Here is a 22,383-nt window from a genome sequence, read left to right on the forward strand (position 1 = left end):
ATTAATTAAGGAGTAAATATATTTCTGTTTTTAGGAAAAATATTTTGGAGTGTAATTTATTGTATTTTTAGAATGTAATTGAAAAGTTTTAATATAAATCTAAAAGGCCTATTAAGGTGTGGATAATATATTTTTCTACTCCCTTCTGTGAAATACTTAATTATACACCGATCTAGCGTGCGGGAAGGGTCACTTTACCACGTCAGTTTCGTTTCCCGCGGATCCGAGCCACTTCGGACATTTCCGGGAGCAATCGGATGTTTTCGGATGTTTCGGCTCGAATTTTGACGTTTGTTAATTTTGAACCTCATGTCAGTGAATGTTGTATTCGTGTTGTGTAGCGAAAATGTTCTCAAAAACTAACCGTCATAGAAAAAGTATAGTATGCAAAACGTTCTGTAAACTTTTTAAGTCACTCGTTTATTAAACGCGCTCTCCGCTCGTGTCAAATACATTCGTGAGTCAAATGCCGTTCACCGCACTTGTTGCATAATACATAATTTTTTTATTTGTAGCTGACGTTGTGTAGTTTTCGATAAAAAAAAGTATTATAAAAAAGCCGTGCGTCTTGAAAATACTTAGAAAATGAGACAACACTCTATCATCGACTTCACTATATTTTATTATCTTCATTAGCTTAATCTTACTATGATTCACGTACGTTTTGTATGCATATCCTTTGTATTGCTTGAAATTGTCCTTTGTTTTTTTACCATACTCAATGTCCTTTAAAACGGATCTTTTAACTTAATTGAATATCTTCTTACCTTCTGATTCATATTTTATGGTTGAATTTAAAGCACAAAAATATTAATTAATTTATTACTTGACGGAAAACTAACAGAATTAACAGAAATTCACTTCAACGTTAGCAGCATTTTTTAAAATTGAACAGCTGACTTCAGTTCTGAATTGACCTAAACATAACTCTAATATTTAGCTTTAAAAAAATAAATTGCTCATACAGAACAGTTGAACTAAAAAAAGTTGCTTGTATAGAGGTTGCTTATATAGAAAGTTGACCGTATTTTTCCAAAAAAAAATTATTTTTCACGCTTAATTGTTCCAAAGTTAAAAAGCAAGCGTTGGATAATAATCCATTTTCAACCTTGTCCTCAAACCTATTGTCAAGTCTGACACCAGATAGCGGTTGCTATGAAATATACCTCGATTAGACTCCAATTCGGTTGGCTTTAATCTGTTCGGCGTTTTCCGGTGCTCGTTCTCGTTATCGTCCGTCGTCGCCTCAGTGGATTTATCCACGTCCTGCGACTTATCGCCGATGATGTCGCTGACTTCGTTATCGATGCTGTTGTCGTTGATCTTGTCTACGTTTTCCATGACGCTGTTCAGTTCGTTGAGACTCCTGATGCCGTTATTGATGCTCTCGTTTTGATCGTTGATCGTTTGGTATTCCATTTCTTCGGGCTCCGCCGATTCCATCGCTTCGACGAATATTCCGCCGCATTTCGGTAACGACCAGTACCGTCTGAAGTAACGGTCCTCCCCGAAATTACCGGCCCTAAGCTGCTGCATTGATTTACTGAGCGACTCCAGTTGGGTTTCCGACGTTTTCAGCAACTTCTCGAGCTTCTTCCCTGTAAATAAATAAATTAATTAAAATCCAAGTCGTCAGAGGCTGTATTTGAGACAAGGGCTATGGAAAAAGTTCTTTGCACTGGTCGGTGAGAGCTAGCATTGTCGTCGTAGAGAGTGATTCGTCTTAGGCGGTTGGTTTTTCTAATTTCTTCGAAGACTTTCGGCAAACAAATGGTTGTGTACTATTCAGAATTAATTGTTTTACCTTTCATCAAAAAAACAATTGCACCGAGGACGGTTTTCCTGAAAAAATTGGCTACCATTTCTTTCGAACTTTCGTGGGCTTTGTTTCTGAAACACCCACACAGTTGCACTTACACTTAGCACTTTCCAGACAGAAACAGAAACAACAAAATGTGAAGTTTGCGAAATGTAATGTACGGAAGTTCCACGGGGTTCCATTGTAGGTCCATTATTATTTTTAGTTTATATTTTATTATTGTTTTTAGTTTATATTAACGATCTCTTTGGCCATATGGACCCTGTGACTGCGTTTAATTTTAAAACATCAAACACAAATGAAGAAATTCTTATAGGGGAAAGACAGTTGGCGAAAAAACATACCAATATCGGTTTAGAGTGAATCGCCTAATATTAAATGAGGATAAAACCCACTCGTTAGTGTTTTCAGCAAATGTGAATATTTCGGAAGGAAGATCTGCGACGTTGTTGAGTGTGGTTCTGCATGATAGCTCTCTTGGAGGGACCATATTGCTTATTTACTATTTTATAATTTTATATATTTTAAAATTTAGCGCCTCCCAAGTGTCAACTTTTTGTTATGACCATTGAAAAATTTAATCGCAAAGGATTATCTAGTCTATTTTTCATTCAATTTTGTCATATGCTGTTATACTGTGGGGAAACTCGATAGATTCCATAAAAAAATTTCGTACGCAAAAAAAAGCGATCAGAATTATATGCAACACAGGATATAGAGAGCTGTTTCAGAATCTTGGGGTTATAACCATAACTCAAAAAATATGTTTTTAGTAGACTCAGATAATAATAAATACCTGACTTCCTCATCAAATTTGCTTCGAAGTTTAAATGTACTATACTATTTAATTGCAAATCAAGGCACAAACTTGCTATTTAAAAATTTTAAAACCAAAATAAAATCTTTTTTCTTTGGAGCATTGATTTTACTCTGTAGCAGAATACAAACAGAAGATAAAATATTTCCCGATTCTTGATGGTGGCCACTGTCTGGTTTTGATAGATATCATCCTTTTTTTCATTTAAGTGTTACGTATGTATGTATGTCGTTAAACCTATTATTATTGTAGACTTTATCTAATCTTATGTGTATGTATACATATGTATATAATTGTTCTCTTTTGTACTTAGTTGTGCTGTAAACATACTATGTATTGTAATTCAGTCAAATAAGGGGCTAAGGACTGCCACAGTGTGAGTTATTAAGAATGTTTAAGGTTCCCTCACTGCCGAACCTTTCATTTCACTTTGTAATTCATTAGTGGATTGCCCAGAGCTGCTGAGCCAGGTGAATTTTCATGTTCCTTGAAGTACTGTAAGGGTATCACCTGTATTTCACCTAGTAATCCCAAAAAACAATTTTTTGATTAGAGGTCCTCTCTATCTATGTAATGATATCGACGTTTTTTGTCTTAGTCGCTCACCGTTTACGACATTAATTAAACGTAAATTTATTTATTTACCAACGGGCTAACCGCCTAATATAAAATAGGATTCACATAAACAAAATAGTAAACAAAATTAAAACAGAATGATAGATATATGAAGACCCTATCAACCAAAAATTAATATTAGTATAGTTAGTCGACACGACAGTAAGGACCCATATAAAAGTAGCGAGGCACCAATAAATTAAACACCACAATAAATGAAACATGGTGAGTGTAAGTCAACTTAATATCGAGTAACACTCCAAGATCCCTTATTACGGATGCCTGCAATAATGGTGACCCTTTTATGTTATACGTAAAATGTGGTAAAAAATGGTTTCTGCTCCGGTAGAAGTTCATTAGTTGGCATTTAGAAGTATTTAGTTTCATTGCATTGAAATCACTCCATAGCGATAGGTGATCTAAATCGTACTGAAATTTTATACAGTCATCAGCATTCTGGACTCTCATATCGAATTTTAAGTCGTCAGCAAATAATAGGAAAAATGGGTGATGAAAACATGAGGCAATATCATTCACATAGACATTGAAGAGTAGGGGTCCCGGGTGCGATCCTTGTGGAACACCAGAAGGCACTTTTATTTCGGTGGATTGGGAGCTTTGGACGCGCACAATCTGCACTCTTTCAGTAAGGTACGATGTTAACCATTCCAAAAGTTTTCCCTGGATTCCAATGTTTCGCAATTTATTCTTTAAGATTTGATGATTTACTCGACCAAAAGCCTTTGAAAAGTCTGTGTAAATGGCATGAACTTCAAATTGTTGGTCGACGAAGCAACCTTTCAGGCCAGCAGATAAATAGTCGCAGACTAAACTGTCGAACACTTTAGGAATACAACTCAAATTTGAAATACTACAATGGATTGTATATTCTAGTTCTTAAGATGAAATTGTCCCCTAAATGGATTTAAATCAAAGCACTTGCCCAGTTCCTCGGCGGAGAGCTTGTTGTCCTCCTCCTCCTCTGGTTGGGTGCCGACGCTTTCGTTCTCGCTCATTTCGTTCTCCTCGTCGTCGAGCAGGTCGTCCTTGTGTAGGCTGGGCGAGTCCAGCGCGGACGACTCGTCCAGGTCGGATCTGTTGTGCGACTTCTCCAACGCTTCCGTCCTCATTTTCTTGTTGTGCGCGACCTTCAGCTTCCTGATCTTGTTCTCGAGCAGCCACTTCTCCTTTTTCTGATGCGCCACGCTCTCCAGCGAGCTCTCGATCTGCCTGACGACCGCCTTGTTCTGCAACAGTTCGTTGCAAACGAACGCCAGCATGGCCGCCTTGTCGGTCGGCGACAACGCCATGAACGGTCTCTCTTTCAGCAGCACCGACATCTTGTACGTCGCGTTCTCGTGCAAATACTCGTAGTACTGCGCGTTCTTGCCGTTGATCGTCTGATTCATCTCGTGATCGGTCTGATGGTGGTCGGCGATGCGTTTCTCCCTGTCCCGTTCGAAATGGACGCCGGTCAACGCTTTCACTTCGCCGGTGGCGTTCGCGTACAAGTAGATCCTCAATATTTCCGACAGGTTCGCGTGCGTGATGTCCGCCTGGCGCAGGCTCTGGCCCAATATGGTGGTGTGACGCGCGGGATTCGGTATACCGGGATCTTCTATCGCGCACACCAACAGGTGCGTCATGACGGAAAAGAGTTCCTCTTCCGCGTCGTACGACTGATCGTTCGGGATGAGCGCCTGCTGGAGCGAGTCCAGCGTGGGCAACGAGTCCATGTCGAATCCCAACGTCTCGCCGAAATTGTGCAGGAATTCGAAAATCATCAGCACGTCGGCGAACGCTTTGCCCGACAATCGCAGGCCCGCGATGCGGTCGTATTCCGGCAGGGGGCGCTGGTCGAGTTCGAGGTCCTCGCACGGTTTCCTCAGTTCCGCTAGGATCTCCAGTTCCGCTTTCCGCTGCTCGATTTTCCGCTCCTTGTTCGCCTGCTTCTCGGCCAACAGCTGCTGCTTCCTCTTCTCCTTCTCCTCCAGCTTCCTGCGGCTCTCCATCGCTTTGATCAATGCGAGGTGCTGCCGTCTCCGCTCCTTTTCCTGTCGAGAAAAACGCCCTAAACGGGAGTCGGGCTCGCGAGCGCGAAAACGTATCCATGCTTTCACATCGACCAAGGATTATTATTTTCGGATCAATTAGCAGCATTTTTATATTTCAGATACATTATTAGATTGTTAATAATAGGTTTGTTTAACGAAAAAAAGGCAAAATTCCACCACCAAAGTGTAACTGTTTCGACAGGGCGAGCATTGTCAATGATGAGTGTGCGCAAAATTAAAATTAAAATTAGCGTTAAGTAAGCCATATGCAAAAATAAACGGTAGAAAAGAATATAAATGACACTCAATTGTATTCCATACCAACTCAACAGTGTACAGCATTTCACGTTGCTTATTGATCTCCTGTATGTAAATCTAAAGATAGAAAAACGGCGTAACAGTATATACAAAAGCTATCGACAAGGTGGTATGCTAGTATAGTATACCGGGTGGCTCACATTGTTTCTTTTGGTTATTTTTACAATTTTTTTATTAAAAGTAAATAAATCAATTTAATTTTAAAGTTCATGGAATGTAAATGCTTAATAAACAGATTCTCGACATTTTACACTATAAAACGAGAAACGAAAAACTAATTTATGAAGAAAGTTCTTTCTCAGTTCTTCACATACGTCTAACGGGTCAACCACTGTGAGCCACCCTCTACATGATGACACTTGCAACTATTAAACTGATGAAATGGCGACACATTGTTAATTGCTTTCCCTTTTTCTCTTTCGTTTGTAAAGTTATTATAAATATCTATATCTTTAAGAGGTTTAAGAGGTGCCTATACCTTATCGCGAAATTTATAAGTGTTATAAAAAAAGTTTTAATACAAAAGTTGTTTTTTTTATTATTTCAATTTATTAATTCAATTAATTATTATTTCAATTGTCACTTAATTACCGACATGGTGGTCAAATAAAGTTATATTGTTTTTAAGAAAACACCCCACGTGTTTGAATACCCCTTTTGTTAATGTCGAATCGAACGATATACATAAATTTTTCTATATCAATCTCCAATGTACCTTAGCGAATATCATCGGGATCCAGGTTATATTTTAAAAAATAACACTTTTTCTCAGACAATATTCAAAATTGAAATATTTATGTAAATCAAACATCCTGTATATTTTTGCATTTTTGGATAGCCCTTTAAAAGACAAATCCAACGATATATATGAACAATGGTCTGCGATGCACCGTTTTGAATTTATTAACCTCAATTCTGGAACCGTCTCTAATATTTTTTTTATGAAATTGCTGTATCGTTAATCATTTAATTAAAACACGGTAAAAGTTATAGATTATTATAGTTTTAAAACATTAACATTTGACAAACTTTTTCAAACATAAAATTAATAATTTTATATCAACTTTTCCACATGTCCACCATTTTGAGAAATGCGAGTGGTATATATAACCTCCAAATGACTTGTGGCATTCAATATAAAATATGTTGTTGTAATGCAAAAACATCTATGTTTGTATACCAGCTCTTTTAAAGTATCCCACAAAGAGAAGTCCAGTGGGTTTAAATCCAGACTCCTTACTGGCCGGATGGTGTAGTTTGCACAATCCATATTGTCATTTGCATTTGAAAATTCAGTGATTCTCAATAAGAGGCTTCGTATTATTTCTTAATAAATCGAAAAATTGCATGGCTGTCAAATTTTCTTCATAAAATATTGGTTCCAAAATTCTTTCTCCACATACTGCACCACACTTTAACTCATCTTTAATCTTGCTTATATGGCTCAAGTTCTCAAAGTTTATTTTCAAAGTTGAAGTAATGCATTAATTAATTAATATTAAACAAAGTAATTAAATTAAATAATATTTATTCATATATCTACTTTCTAATAAACAATTTTTATAATATTTCACGGTATTTGAAACATCCAGCAATTTCATAAAAAAAAAACATTAGAAACTCGTGAAAGCTAAGAAATTTAATTGCTTTAATATTGCCTGGAAATTGATAAAAATCGTGAATAAATTGCCAACATTGGATCGCCGGATCGATATATGTGAACATTGGCCTGCGATCCATGGTTCACCTATATCGTCTTTTTTAAAGGGCTATCCGGAAATGCAAAAATATACAGGTATATTAAGGTTGTTTAAGATTTTGCGAAACATCGCTACTTGAGAAAAAGATTTCAATTTCGAATATTATCTGAGAAAAAGTAACGTAACAAAAACTTTTCAACATAACCTGAATCTGAAACCTGATATATATATATATATAGACATTTACATATATCCTTGGATTCGTCTTTTAAAGAGGTATTTAAAAATGTAATAAAATATTGGGCGTTCATTTAAAAAAATATAACCTTGTTTGACCACCCTGTATGTAATTGAGTGATAATTGAAATTAAAGATCATTTAATTGCAAATAAATTTTTAAAGATAAGGTATTGATCCCTCCTAAGTCACCTTGTACACATTATGTTGATCGCAATTGTTTAATAGCTGCAGTTTCGAAGGAAACAGACAACAAAAACGTTATTTTAAACACACCGACAGGCTAAATGAATTTCCATTTTAAAATTAATTAAACCAGCACTTGAAAAGAAAGCATGTACGTGTGGTTTGGTTTTCCTCTGTTCTGCTTTCGCCTATGCTTAGCGATAATCATAGTCCATAAAAAGACAGTTATGTTTATGTAAATCTCAACTCGTTTTTTCAAATATTATATTTGTTTGACAGCACATGCTTAATGCTATATGAACGACGTGTACATCAAAAGGAGGTTGCGTTCAAGCATTGAGGGAAAATTTTTCATGAACACAACTGATACTTAAAAAAAATGTATGAATCAAAACTCATCCTGCATTTACCGGCATAACCACAACATAAATTATAAATTAAAAACGTCGAGACAAAAATTTTCATAGGTTAATGAGTGAATTGTGTATCGGATAGGGAGAAATTTACCCTCGTTTTAATTTATATAAAAAAAAAAATGCAAATAAATAAACTAGACTTACTTGTTCCTTTAGCATTGCGGCCTGCTGTCTCTTCAGCTCTCGCTCCTAAAACCGATATTTCAAAATTATGGGTATGACACTTTTGATTGAAGCAACAACAATTTTTAAATATATAAAGGTTTTTTTTTTATAAAATAATACACAGCGTTCAAGCACTGTCCGTTGGGCTCCCGAAAGATTTATTTTCGAATTAGCAACTGGGGCCTCGTTTCTTTTAGAAAAAATCACAGTCAAATCACAATCCTTTAGTAATAAATTAAGAAAAAAAAAAAGTGTAACTGGAGAGATACCAAAAAAATGTTAATAGTCTGGAATCTAAAAGCCCGATATTTGAAAAAATTGTATACAACATTTTAGTCTTAGTATTACGAACTAGGTTAGCAAACAAACGTTCTCTATGGACTTTCGTAGTCTTCTTTAGTCATATAATAAGGAAAGCAAAGGGCAACTGATGTTAGGGATACAAAAAATTGTAACAGTCTAAACAGTGTAAATTAAGAAAGTCAAAGAGGAACTAATTTTGGAGAGACCAAAAATTTGTAATAGTCTGAATTTTAAAAATTCGACATCTGAAAAAATTGTATGCTACATAGTGTTAGAGATACTAAAAAAAAAATAATAATAATGGCCCGGATTTTAAAATTGCAACATCAGAAAACAATTGCATGCTACATTTTTGTCAAAATAAATAAGAACTAAAAGTTCAGATTTTCACGAAATTATATATTTTTACATGACAATTGTTTCGACAACACCGTGTCTTTATCAAATGTCATGACATTTTTGTCTTAAAACTACGAAATATCTTAGAAAACACCAGTTCTGTTTGGATTTTCATAGTATTATTTAGTCTTCAATTAAGAAAGGTAAAGCGCAAGCCGTATCAGAGATACCAAATAAAATTTAATAGTCTGGATTTTAAAATTCTAACATCTGAAAAAAAATAGTGCTACATTTTTGTCTTAAAACTACGATATATGTTACACGACACCGGTTCTCTTTAGATTTTTGTAGTATTCTTTAGATAAAAATTACGAAAGGCCAAGGGCAACTGATGTTAAAGATGCCAAAACAATTTCAGTAGTCTGGATTTTGAAAATCTTTGAAAAACTTTCGTTCAAAGTATTCGTTTTAAAATTACTAACTCTGGATTAAATGCTTCAAACAACAGATTGTATATTTAAAAAATGTATTATTTTGAAATAAATTTTATTGTAAAGCTGTTTTGAAACTAATATCAAATTCTAGCAATTATTTTCGTTTCTTCTCTGAAGTTTCTACTGGGAATATTTCAGAAGCAAACTCTAATTAATTATCTACGCACATTTTTAAAGCTGACTAAGGCCACGCACTCTGCATATTAAGAACAGTTGATGTTAAAATATATCACTGACCACAAACCTCATTTACAACAATTCTTTCAAACTATTTTGTTTGGATTAACATTTTCAGTAGGACGCTACTTTAATACTTTTTTTAACCTACCTGCTGTTTTCTCTGCTGTTCTTCTTGCTTTTGCTTTTCTAACTCTTCCTGGCGTTTTCTCTTAGCCTGCCATGCAAATCGGGAAGCGTAAATAATAATAATAATACAAAAATAAACATAATTACGCGCAAAACTTAAACTAAATCTATGAACGTAAAAAACTGTCGCGAACTTTCGGCATTACATTGACTACCCTAAATGGCGGCAGAAAATATTATAATGGCAATATAATGGCCGAACGCAAAAACCTAAAAACTGAATTATTATACTTTTCGAATGTTGCGTAAATTTATCGATAATAAGCACGTCGAAGGTCAAACTAAAAGTACTAAAAGTTAGTCGCCTGACTCGACAACGCACCTCCATCATTTGCTGGGACCGGGCCTCTCTTTCTCTGCGGGCCGCTTCCTGCCGTTCGTTTCTCTCCAATTCTTTGGTTATCCGCTGCTGTTCCCGGTCCAAACGTGCTGCCGCCCTGGCGGCCTGCTGTTTCCTAGCCATTTCGATTCGTTGTTCTACTGGTAGACTCGTTCTCATTGTCGCTTTAATTTCATCGAGTCTGCAACAGAACCGAATGACAATGAGGTATCGACACAGCGTAACATCAAATCAAAGAATAGTTAAGACATGAAAGTTCCTCGATTCTTTCCAAAATTCACAAAACTCTACCTCTTGGACGTATAACACAGACCAACAAGCATTTTGTGATTTGGTATGTCAGTTTACACCTTGAAGTCTACAATTAAGCCTCTACCTTTTGGACCACATGTCCCAATACGAGAATTCAGCCAATTTAGAAGATACCACCAGTTTTATAGTGATATATGGCGTGTTTCCCATCGACCACAGTTATGACTTAGTGAGAGACTTAGGATTACCTAAAGATCTTCCTGTAATTTTAGCATCTAGACCTCGAAATAAAAATTTGCTGACACTACGTTAAAATGTCTTTATGCAGGCAGCGTGAGACAGAATTTATAGACTATTTTGAACAAAATATTTCACTTGTTTATTGCAGCGATATTCCTAATCTAATAAAGAAATTTGGTATAGATTACAATTCTGAGGACTGGAGGCTTTTTATTGACCTCAGGCTAAAAGTAGTTCTTTTGCACAACACTTCTGTACCCGTAGTTCATTCTGTGCAAATGAAATAATGCTACGAAAATCTGGAACTACTACTTCACTCAAAACTTGTGGGACCTCTATTATGTCAGCAGTCCGGATATATGAAGTACCCATGCTTTTTGTGTGAGTTGGAAAGTAAAAACAGACAGCAATATTGGGCGAAGAAGAACTGGCCAAAAAGCGTTCATTTAACTCCCGCATCAAAAAATATTCTCTTACCGCCGTTGCGTATTAAATTACTAGTGATGAAGCAGTACCTTAAAAATCCGGCCATTGGAATATACACGAAAATCCACTTAACGAAGTTTTTCGGTAAGGAAGGAAGACATCTTCCAAAAATAAATGCACATTATTCTTTAGGACTCTGTTATTTAATTTAGTTTTTGTAATTCGGTTCTTTCAATGTTCATTTCATTCAAATACTAAAATTTAAAAACAAATAATTTAAGAACTAAAAAAATATTAAATTAGCTGAGCTGGCTTTCACGTTGTATAGATTTTTACTAAAGTTCACGTTGCTGAAATACCAGGTACCTTAAATTCCGAAAAATTAACAGCAGACCTCATTTTATCCAAAAAATTTCTATACTTCACATAGAAGCAATAATGGAGATTGTCTTTAAACCTAAAGAATATTTTGAAAAACTAGCCACAGATAAGTCCCATCTAAAACCAAAACTATGGTAATCTCCTCAATCCTTTACCTAAACTCCATGGATGCGTCATTTTCAATATAGAATTAGAGAACAAAAACCCTTCTTAACTTCGACACATCCTTATTAATTGAAAAACACAATTCCTTACTTTTCAGATCTATGTATCACTACCTCCAGTCAAATTATATCATAGGCTTGATCAAAAAATACACTGCACCAGAACAACTTAAACAAAGCAACTCCATTCCACTGTAGTACTGTCATATGTTCAAAATTACAATGATCAAGTAACAAAAATTCTGAAAAAAACGTAACTACATCAGACAGGACTCAAAATACTTGTATCTAGCACTATCTTCTCAAAATAAAATGTCTCCATCGGGAATGGTCGGATGCCTTCTATTTGCGAAACTGGGCCTGTATTGGCGAAATGCTACGACGAAGGAAATAAAATGAATCAATTTATTTGATTTCTTCCAACTTATGATCACAAAATCGGACAGACATTTTACGAAGTTAAGAACGAAGACAAAAAAACGTAACAATCCCAGAATGTAAATTTGCTTGAAAGTTTACTCTTTGTTTCGGTTTCATAGCAACAGGTTTCATGGCACACTACTCATGTTAACACGCTCCGGGTTTTATAAATAGGAGAGTCGGACTTTCAAGTGCGAGTTTCTTGCTAAACTGCTGCTGACGGAAAGCAAAATAGGCCGTTTTTATTAAGACTGAAATGATATAAAAATGAAAGTTAGCATAAGTGATAAGAACTCGGCTCAAAAACCCATTAAAAAAACAGTTTTAGCAAAATCGCAGTTTTATCGCGCTCTGGATAAAACACATGTTCTACACCTAGAATAAATTCATGCAGCAATGGATGATTTTCTTCACAAAATTCTTAACGAAGCTGGCTTTACACTGGGAGTAAGTGTCAATTTATTTGATGTCTCAAACGTCATATAATTGTTCAACTCATCCATAGTGGTTATGTTGCGATTGTTTTTGTTGTTTTCGAACAGAGATTATTCATTATAGCGATTATTTAGTTGAAATGCTTAAGTCTCCGTTTTGCAGAAAAATATAAATCATAAAAGAATTTAAAAAAAATGCTCGGCTATAAACTAAAAGCTAAAAAAAATTACGTTTGACGTTTCGGAGGTAAATTTTTTTGTTTATTGGATAATAATAATAATATAAAGCAAACCATCCAGCAACCATACTTTTTACAAAACTTCTGGATTCCTCCTGCGTCGGTTTTTGCTTAGTCGAAGTTGTTGACGTCTCGCCAATCATCCTGTTGGCTTCTTCAGAGCTTGACTAAAGTTTCAGTTCAAAATCTGTTGTCCAAGGGAAACTCTACGGTAAAAGAGGACCAGAAAGAAGAAGAATATCATGGTTCAAAAACTGGAGAACATCGTTTTCAAAAAAAACAACATATCATATCATCATATTTAGAGCAGCAGTGACCAAGTCTTTATAGTTAGGTTGATCGCCAATGTTCGGAAAGAATAGAAAAACGGGCGGTTCCTCGGATTTTCAATGGCTTTGTGAAAAAAATATTCTTCTTTTCAATCTGTACTGTAGCATGAACAGCTTACAAAAAGTAATCAATAAAACAATAATAATAAATAGAATAATAAAAAAAGGGAAAAATAATAGTGAAAGATTTTAGAAATAATGAACACCATCAGGAGAAGAAAGCTGGAATACCTTGGATATATTATGAGGAACGAAAGTAAATATGGCCTTTTAAAATCTGTTCCCCAAGTGAAAGTCTACGGTAAAAAAAGACCAGGACGAAGACGAATATCTGGGCTAAAAAACTTAAGAACATGGTTATCAAAAACAAAATTATTTAGAGCAGCAATGAACATAGTCGTTATAGCTAGGTTGATCGTCAATATTCGGAAAGAAAGATTAACTTAAAGTGTGTTAGTTGTAAACAAAAGCGTACGTATAATATCCAGTGTAAGCCATCTCCAAAACAGTAGATAACGGATCGAAGTCACAAATCAACTCACCTTTTCGTGACCTCTTCCTCGGTCAGGTAAACGTATTCGTTGGCATCGGTTTGCATTTCCGCTGGCACGGGCTGCAAGTAATCGCCCAATATCACACGGCAGCTAAACGTAAAATTGTCCCTGGTTAAGTCGACGTTCTTCTGATATTCCAAGTACTGCAAAAAAAGAAGAATCATAAATATAAAATTCACGCGCTCGCGCGACCAATCTCCACCTGGGTGACGTCAGACATCTGCTTAAATTTATTCGATGTGTCCGGCGCGGAATACGTGACGTCACCTTTTATCCCGCCACTTTTGGTCAGACCCCTGATGACGGTTTCCCGTTTCCAACCTGATAACATTAATATTTTATTGAATGTTTTTTACGGCTGTTTCGTGACGCACTAACCTCGTTCGAGCGGTACCCGTAGCAGCCGTTCGTCGTATTGTTTCTGCTTCTTGGCCACCACCTCCGTTTCGATTTCTGAATCAGTATGATTAGAATCAGTCAAATTGTCAGAATCGGAAGCGTCTACCGTACTGGAATCACTCAAAGTGCCCTTAAACCTTTCCTGTAAAAATTTATTTAAAGCCTTCTCGTCGCCCCCCGCTTCCGAGATGTACTGCTGGGCCGCCAGAATGTTCGACTTCAGCATGCTCATTTGCTGGTTCATCGATGCGTTCGGGTCCAGCATAGGCACCGGTTTGATACCTGGAAGAGGATGTGCCCAATAGACATTTTGAAAAAGTCACGAAAAACGAAGCGAATGTTCAACTAATTAAAAGTTTATCACAAAAAAAATTAAAATCAAAGACTTAATGGAGTAACTAAAGTATTCTTCCACTGAGTACAGGCATTTAATCACAAGACGTTATTAATTAATTATCACAGATTTTTATTTCCCTTGGTTACGCTTACAATAGTCCTATAAGGACTATTACATTTTGTATAAGGAACTCTAAAGTCGTCTTTAGATCTTGTATTCATTGAAAATTTGATTTATTTTGAAGCACATAAACACACATTTCAAGAACATATAGATTATACAACGTTAAACGTTAAAATATCCTTCAGGTTATGTAATAAATAGATGTTGACTCCCAACCTCGATACCAAAGAAGAGCAATGAGTCTTAAAATTCATGTTTTTATCTATGAATATTCCAAGAAACTTTACATCATATACTGACAGCAAATGACTTATATGTCTTAATAAGTTATTATACTTAAACCAAGGGTTCACCTCACTGAAAACCACGTTACAGTTGCGTTCCAGACATGAATCGCACCTACACGTCATAGATATCGTACAGTCATCAGAAAGCAGTCAATATACAATAGGAAAAGTACTGGTTCTAATACAAAGTCTTGCGGAACGCCCATCATGGGTGAATTCGTGCAGTGCAGTGCAGTTTCAGTGCATAGACCATCCGTTTTACACGTTAGCCTAACACATTGTTTGCTATAAGATAAGATAACATTATGTCGTGAACTACACACTGCTGAGGTTACCGAAGACCCCAACATGATACTCGCCGGACTTTATAGAATTGACAATAGTTTCCAAAAATAAAGGATGGAGGATCTTCCACTTGGAAAACCGAACTGGTATCGGAGAGTATTTTATTCCTTTCAAGATACAATAAATGTCGCTGCAAAAATGCGTGCTCAAGCAGTTTCGAGAAAACCATGGTGACTGTAACTGGTCTGTAAAAAAAATTCGAGATGTCATTAAATCCAGCAGAACGTTTATTTTTTAGCTTTTTGATAAGTAAACTGTATTCTTCAAGGAAAGGCGTTAAAAAGTTAGTATAAAATTTGGACGTTCTGGAAGTTCGTGTTTGCTTTTTGGGATTGTTTAGGAATGTTTCTGGTTATTTCCAGAGGGGCCTCCCTGAAAAAAATTTTGAAGATGTTTGATACAACCTGAGGATCTTCGACTTTTTTATCATTACGTTCAAGTTGAATATTATCGAGTTTTCCTTTTCTATTAGTTATTTCTGCTAAGACGTTTCAAGTGGCTTTTGTTTAGAATTAACAATTTTTTGCTGGCAAAAGCTCTTCTTTCTATTCCTTACTAGCCTACCTATACGTGTCTCGTAAAATATTTAAGTCTCTCAAAATACATATTACAATTTCACAAAAAACATCGAATAAAAATAGTCAAACGCACAATCAAGGCTACACATATTGGACCAATTTTCATAAAAACGGTGCTTGTTCAAAAGACCTTATGGCCTCCCCAGAGAAAGATGTTTGGAACGTAACTATGTACAGAGCTTATTTAACATAAGATTGATCTGTGATCTGATATTGTATTGTCAATATCAAAGGTATTACATGTACAGTACTTATGATTCATCCAAAACGAAATCGTTACTCAGTTTAGCATTAATGAAATTGTCTTATTATAGATCAATGATACAATAATTGTGAAAATATACGTTTTGGTTACATAAAACGTTAATCCGAATTTTAAAAAAAAATATTTTGGCAAGTTGGGTTCGAAATAAAGGAATCTGAGATATATAAATTTAGTTTATGTCATGTTTGCTTGAATGTGGTAGACAATGATTGAGTAGAAATACTTAGAGATTATCTAAATTTTTTTTTGTTTACACGATCTCTTCCGCAACCAGCAGCTTTCGATTTCTTCTTCAAATCCTTCAACCACTTGCGGGAAAAAACTTCTTAATTTGTAGAGTCAGTGCATTTTGTAGATATTTTAAAAAAACGTAAGATCATGTTCTTCAGACAAGTTCATTAGCTTTATACACCATTGTGCCGTTGGAAGGATCGTTAGGCATTGATGAGGGCGTCAGATTAAGGAATGATACAACACTTCCAGACAGAACTTCGCTACCGCTGGAGGAAATGATGGAGCTCCTTGGGTGCCGTCTGCATAACTCTTCCTTTCAAGCCAAAGATAACTTTTACGCACAAGATGATGACCTACTGATGGATTTCCCTATCTTTCTCTTCCCTGGTGGCGAATATATACATGGAATGTTTTGACCTTTGAGAAAGAGAAGAACTGCCTATCATTTCTGAATGTCCAAGTAAGTAGAAATAATGGTTCTGTCAGCACCTTTGTATACAGGAAACCTACACATATCGGACAGAATTTCAATTTCGATTCTGAAGCAAATAAACTAGGAATCATACAAACACTCTGCAAAATAGCAATCACAATATGCAGTAACGAAACATCATTCGATGTAGAATTAAGCAGCATTAAAAAGGATTTGTTTCATGATGGTAACATTCAAACATGTATCGACGAAACATTATCAAATTGTAAACGGAAAGCAACAACAGAACGATGTGAGGTAGATTCTCTTCAGGTCCGGAAAGTCACTGAGCGGATACTTCCAAGAATAAAGCCAAAAACATCGACTCAAGTGTGTGTGTTTGTGCGCGTGTGTATACCAAATACCCTGTGAATGGGGAACATGTACCCACCAAACGACACCACATCGAAGCTCCGGTTGTCCACAGGAAAATGTAAGTCATTTAAATATTCATTACAAACAATGTAAACATCTGTAGCAATAAAAGAATGCAAATACCTACAATTTGGTAACCCTTAATCGCGCGTACCAACCATCAACCGATCACGACGAGTGATCATTGCAATCTAGTATATAATGTTAATAGCCTTAGAATTAAAATCGGTCTAGCACTGCCATCTGCCCGAAACGTTGTGTATACAGAAAATAAAGTTCGACAATCATTTCTACCGAATCATCGTCTACCGCCTTCAAGTAATAGTAATCAATACTTACGTTGGTGTCAAAATTCCCAGATATACTAGATATTTCTTTATTATGGTTTCCATGGTAACTAAGCGAGCCTTTGGGGTACTTTGTCGATCGGCGCGAGATGTTTATTATTTTTATTTCAACGTTATCGGATTGTACGACGCTTTGAACAAATAGATCTATCGTAGATAAAGATGTCTACTACTATCAGCGCATTTTAAAGCGTTTAGAATGCAATGCATAATATTTTGTTAGTGTAAATAGTTTTTAAAATATTTGTCGTGAAATGGCTAGTAAAGCTTTTCTTAATTCTGACAAATTTTCTCATGTTCACGTGCATATTCTAGCAATAATGATGAATCGATTTTATCGACAAAATTTGCACCACAATTAATAATGAATGAACTGACAAATGGAAAATGAATTATTTATTATTTTTTGCTTTTATTTGAAAAACCAAACGATTTAGGCATAGGGACATGATAAATCACCCAAAAGGGAATTTAACCTACTCTTAGAATATCTGATAATATACAGGGTGATTCATAAAAAACCATTTTAGACCATTTGTATCTCATAGGCAAATCATTGGTTTTGACCAATCCTGTATGATATAGAACTAATTTCGATATTAAGAAATAATGTACCTCTCTGCTACGTTCAAAATGTTAACGTGCTACTGGCTTCAGTGCCGTAGTAATAAAAAATTTAATTCAAGGTACCATCAACCGTCCAAACATATTGACAGATTAGTAGCTCAAAAGAAAACAAGCAACAAGTTTTACTTTTAAATTGCTGTTTGTTACAGACATTGTGATATCGAACCCTTTGATCATATATTTTTCTTACGATTCTGTATACTTGTGTCTGCACCCGAGATTTTACACACATTATAACCTTTAAATATTCCTCTTGCACGACTGTTGGCAACATCCTTCAGCTTAGAGAGAGTTATGGAAGGGGGAGAGAGTTAATTTAAGATTTTTTCCTTTTTTTTGTTTTGCTTGTATAGAAAGCTCACTTAATTACTAGTATCCTTTGTTAATTTAGCTATAGATTATAATTTTTCAAAGAAACTTCCACAACCTAATGCTATTTACAAATCTCCTGGATTGTTCCTGCGTTGGTTGTTGACCGTTTTCAAAACTACACTAGTTGGATAGCAAGATCAAAACTGCATGGGTATAAAATATAAAATGCTTAAATAAATTATATGAAATAAATAGCGAGTGTACGCCAAACCCTGGAAAAAAATATTTTAAACATGAAAATATAAAATATTTAATTGGGTTTGATCTTCAATTAATTTGTTTTTTAATTATTTCATTGTTATTTTAAAAAACTATCCCTAGTCTAATATCTCTAATGGGGAAATTATTAAAAGCAATTACTACATTACCAAAATTTTGAAGACATAGCTCAAACTATTTCGGAAATGTAGATTAAAAACCATCTCCACGAGGAAACATATTAAGGCCTGCAACTCTTTTTTGACATGAGGTTATTAAGAAAACTTGAGCTATTATGATGTATAAAGCAGCATAGAACTTGGACAATTATGAATAATTTGAATTGAAATTGAAACTTAAAGGGTATTATTATTATTTATAACCACATCAAGGTAACCTTGCTTATGTCATCCTGAATCCTGAAGTTCAGAAGTTATTTGCTTTAAGTTATATATCTTTAATAATAATAATAACAACTTTTAATATGTGGTCAGTGATGTTTTGAATGTAAGGAAGGACAACAGTGGCAAGTGTGGGGTTGCTTTCGGACACATTGCCTTTGGAATATTGCGGTAAAGTGTATTTTGTGATGGAATGTTTAATACCTCTAATGTAGAAATTATTAGAGAGAAGAGCAAATGTAAGGTGTTTAAAGTCTGCATTAAGTGACTCGAATTGGGGTACTGTAAACAAGAGAGTTGATAACCAATGATTTGTAGCCCGGATGGTGATGTGACAATGAATTAAGGTAAGGTAAGGTATGTGTGCGTATGTTGTTTGTAAATGAATGTTAGGTCTAAGAATGGAAGATTATTGCTACTGTTGTTCTTCCTTACATTCAAAATATCACTGACCATATATCAGAAGTTTTTAAGAAGTCTAACGCCAAAATCACATTTACCACTTGTCCAAAAATCTCTTTACATCTTAGATACATCAAAGACAAAACTCCGTTTGAGGAGTTTATAGCATGTCCTGCAGAATTGGGGAGACCAGACGCTAAATATCAACTAGGCTTATAAAACATGAACGAGCCTTAAGACTATGACAACTAATCTCAGCAGCATCCGAGACAATATTCGACCTCCTTAAACAATATATAAGCAGGTATGGTCTGATCATAGATATAAGAAAGTGACCAATTGCTTTTGAATCGGATTATCCAAGGGTGGTAATTAACATACAATACAACAAGATTATTACCTAAAGTTTCGGAATTTAAATTCAGGTAAAATTGTGGTCCGTAATAGAAAATAATTTTATACCTACCTGTGTTTAATATTCTTTGGTTTGGTATACTACCTAGTTTAAGTTTATTAGTAATTATTCTTATTTCGTGTTTAATACAGCGTGTGTTGAATCGTGTGCGAATTATGCAAAATATGTGCGAGTCTAGTGTATCTCAGGAGATGCTCCCGCCCAAATGTAGAAAACACTATTCTATTGAGACTAAGGAAGTTTAAACAATGTTTATTTGACTCTCATCGAACGTGGTGCCAAAAAGCAAGCATCTTTAGAAGAAACGGCCACATTGACGAAAATTTCAACATCAACTGCATGGAAAATTGTGAATAATCCCATTTCAGCGAGGAAAAAAGAAGCGATGCTGACATTTTCTAGAGTGTAGATGAAAGTGATCAAGAAATAATACGGCGTAAAATTACCAGTTATACGAGGAACAAAGCGTGCCTACGTTCGATATCTTAATCAGGAGGCTTGAAAAAGATGAAACCGGTGTTAAATGTAGCAGAACCTTATGGAAGTGTATTAAACACATGGGTTTTAGATTTGAAAAACTTGACAAAAGGCAAGTTTTAATGGAATCTTTTAGAATTCGGAAATGACGACTGCAATATCTACGAAAAATTACGATTTACAGAGAACAACAACGGCCAAGTTTTACTTCGATGAAACCTGGTTCGACACTTATGATACCCCGGAAAAGGGTTGGGTTGACTCAACTGATAAGTGTAAAACAAACGCCATCAAAAAGAGGTAAAAGAATAACTATTTTGCATGCTGGCTCTAAAGATGGTTGGATTCCAAATGGACTTTGTCTTTCTGAGAAAAATATTAAAGATTCTTCTCTGGATTACCATGAAGACACCACCGCTGATTTATTTGAAAGTTGGTTTAAAAACAAACTAGTTCCAAACATTCCTCCTAATAGCGTCATTGTAATGGACAATGCAAGTTATCACAGTAGACAGTTGACTAAAACCCCTTCCACATGTGACACAAAAGCAACAATTCAAAACTACATGCATAATAACGACATTTATTTTCACGAAGATTATACCAAAGAGCAATTAATTGAGGTTCTACAAAGCTTGAATCTACAAAAGGATGTGATAATTATGAAAAAAATCTAAGGCATACAGTTTTAAGGCTTCCACCTTACCACTGTATATTTAATCCCATTGAACATGTTTGGAACCAACTGAAATCTGCCATTCGTCGTAACAATATTTTTCCCTGTGTTAACTCCAATGTCCTCAAACTTATAGAAACCGAAGTTTTTAACATCCCTCCACAAAGTTGGGCAAATTCTGTTAAACATATAGAAAAAGCAGAACAATCGTGTATCCATTTTGCAAATAACATAGAACAAATAATAATTGGAACAGGCAATGATTTCGATAAGTGATACTGATAAATTATGTGAATAATTTTAAGTAATTTAAGTAGGTAATAAAAATAATTTGTACTTTTATTTTAGATTTAAACATAAATACATACATAAATAAATAAATATTGTTTAGTATATTTCCTAACAAAACTCCAAATAATTCAATTCTAAGCAAAGTACGGACCTGTTCGGCCATATTCCATACTTACAGCTTGCCCGGGCCTTTCCTTAATTCGTATCAGTTAGTCACTTTCTTATATCTATGAACAGACTTTACAAATGATAATACAGAGGGCATAAGAAAAACATATGATCAAAGGGTTCGATATCATCAGGTCTGTAATAAATAGAGCAATGTAAAGATAAAACTCGTTGTTTGTTCCGTTTTGAGCTATTAATCTCGATGTTTGACGGTTGATGGTACCTTCAATTCGATTTTTATTACTACGGCACCGGAGTCAGTAGAAAGTTAACATATTAGACGCAGCTTAAGGAGGTATTTCTTAATATCGAAATTAATTCTACATTATACAGGGTTGATCAAAACTAATGAATGAAACTAATGTGTTTTGTTTTTTTATGGAATACCCTGTATATTATGATATATTCGAAGAGCAATTAAAATCCCTTTCGATCAGCGGCTCTGTAGTAGTAGTAGATTTGTAAATAATATTGTATTGTATTATAATACAAATAAATAAATAAATAAATGAATAATAACCGAACGGTGCGGATCAATATTTAAAAAAAAGCGGAGGGACCGCAGAGGCCGCTACCGAGGTGCGGTTTTCTTACCCAACGCCCGACTTTGGGCCAGCAGCGATGCCACCGTGTTCTTCTTCGGTTTGCTGACGCCACGTCCCAAATTTCGCGGTCTGCCCTCCTTGTGGCTGCCCTGACTAGTGGTCAGCGACATGGTGGACGCGGTCCCGCCCACCGACGACAGCGGGGTGGTCAGCAGCGAAGTGCACGTAGACGAGGTCGAACTACCGCCGTCGGAGCCCTCGTTGCGACTGGGCGGTCGTGGTGAGTCCGCGGTCAAGTACGCCTGGTTGTACGAGGTATTCGAGTTCGATGGGGAAGGCTGCGCGGACTCCACCGGCACCACTCTGCGCGGCTTCGGGCCAGGTTTACGACGTGCTGTCGTAAAAAAAAACATTTATTTAACCAGAGTATTCAAATACATA

At 35.6% G+C, this 22,383-nt stretch overlaps 1 protein-coding gene across 9 annotated transcripts in view; it reads right to left on the reverse strand.

Moving 5' to 3' along the window:
* The window catches only part of LOC132700053 (bromodomain adjacent to zinc finger domain protein 2B), a 131,331-nt gene that overhangs the window by 26,392 nt on the left and 82,556 nt on the right, over positions 1-22,383 (reverse strand). For 7 of the 9 annotated variants that reach the window (XR_009618597.1, XM_060667175.1, XM_060667157.1 and 4 more), the window contains 10 exons: positions 21,992-22,336; positions 13,987-14,289; positions 13,811-13,929; positions 13,597-13,751; positions 10,152-10,350; positions 9,792-9,857; positions 8,307-8,351; positions 5,627-5,680; positions 4,195-5,305; positions 1,167-1,598 (listed from right to left, as the gene is read on the reverse strand). Coding sequence is in view for 8 of the 9 variants with exons in the window: in XM_060667175.1 (XP_060523158.1) it covers positions 1,167-1,598; positions 4,195-5,305; positions 5,627-5,680; positions 8,307-8,351; positions 9,792-9,857; positions 10,152-10,350; positions 13,597-13,751; positions 13,811-13,929; positions 13,987-14,289; positions 21,992-22,336 (2,829 nt within the window). In the remaining variant the exon portion in view is untranslated. The remainder of the gene's footprint in view (positions 1-1,166; positions 1,599-4,194; positions 5,306-5,626; positions 5,681-8,306; positions 8,352-9,791; positions 9,858-10,151; positions 10,351-13,596; positions 13,752-13,810; positions 13,930-13,986; positions 14,290-21,991; positions 22,337-22,383) is intronic. The other 2 variants (XM_060667210.1, XM_060667203.1) reach the window with 2 other exon arrangements.

Source organism: Cylas formicarius, unplaced genomic scaffold (assembly GCF_029955315.1).
Source record: "Cylas formicarius isolate icCylForm1 unplaced genomic scaffold, icCylForm1.1 PGA_scaffold_10__41_contigs__length_53128322, whole genome shotgun sequence".
Taxonomy (NCBI): domain Eukaryota; kingdom Metazoa; phylum Arthropoda; class Insecta; order Coleoptera; family Brentidae; genus Cylas; species Cylas formicarius.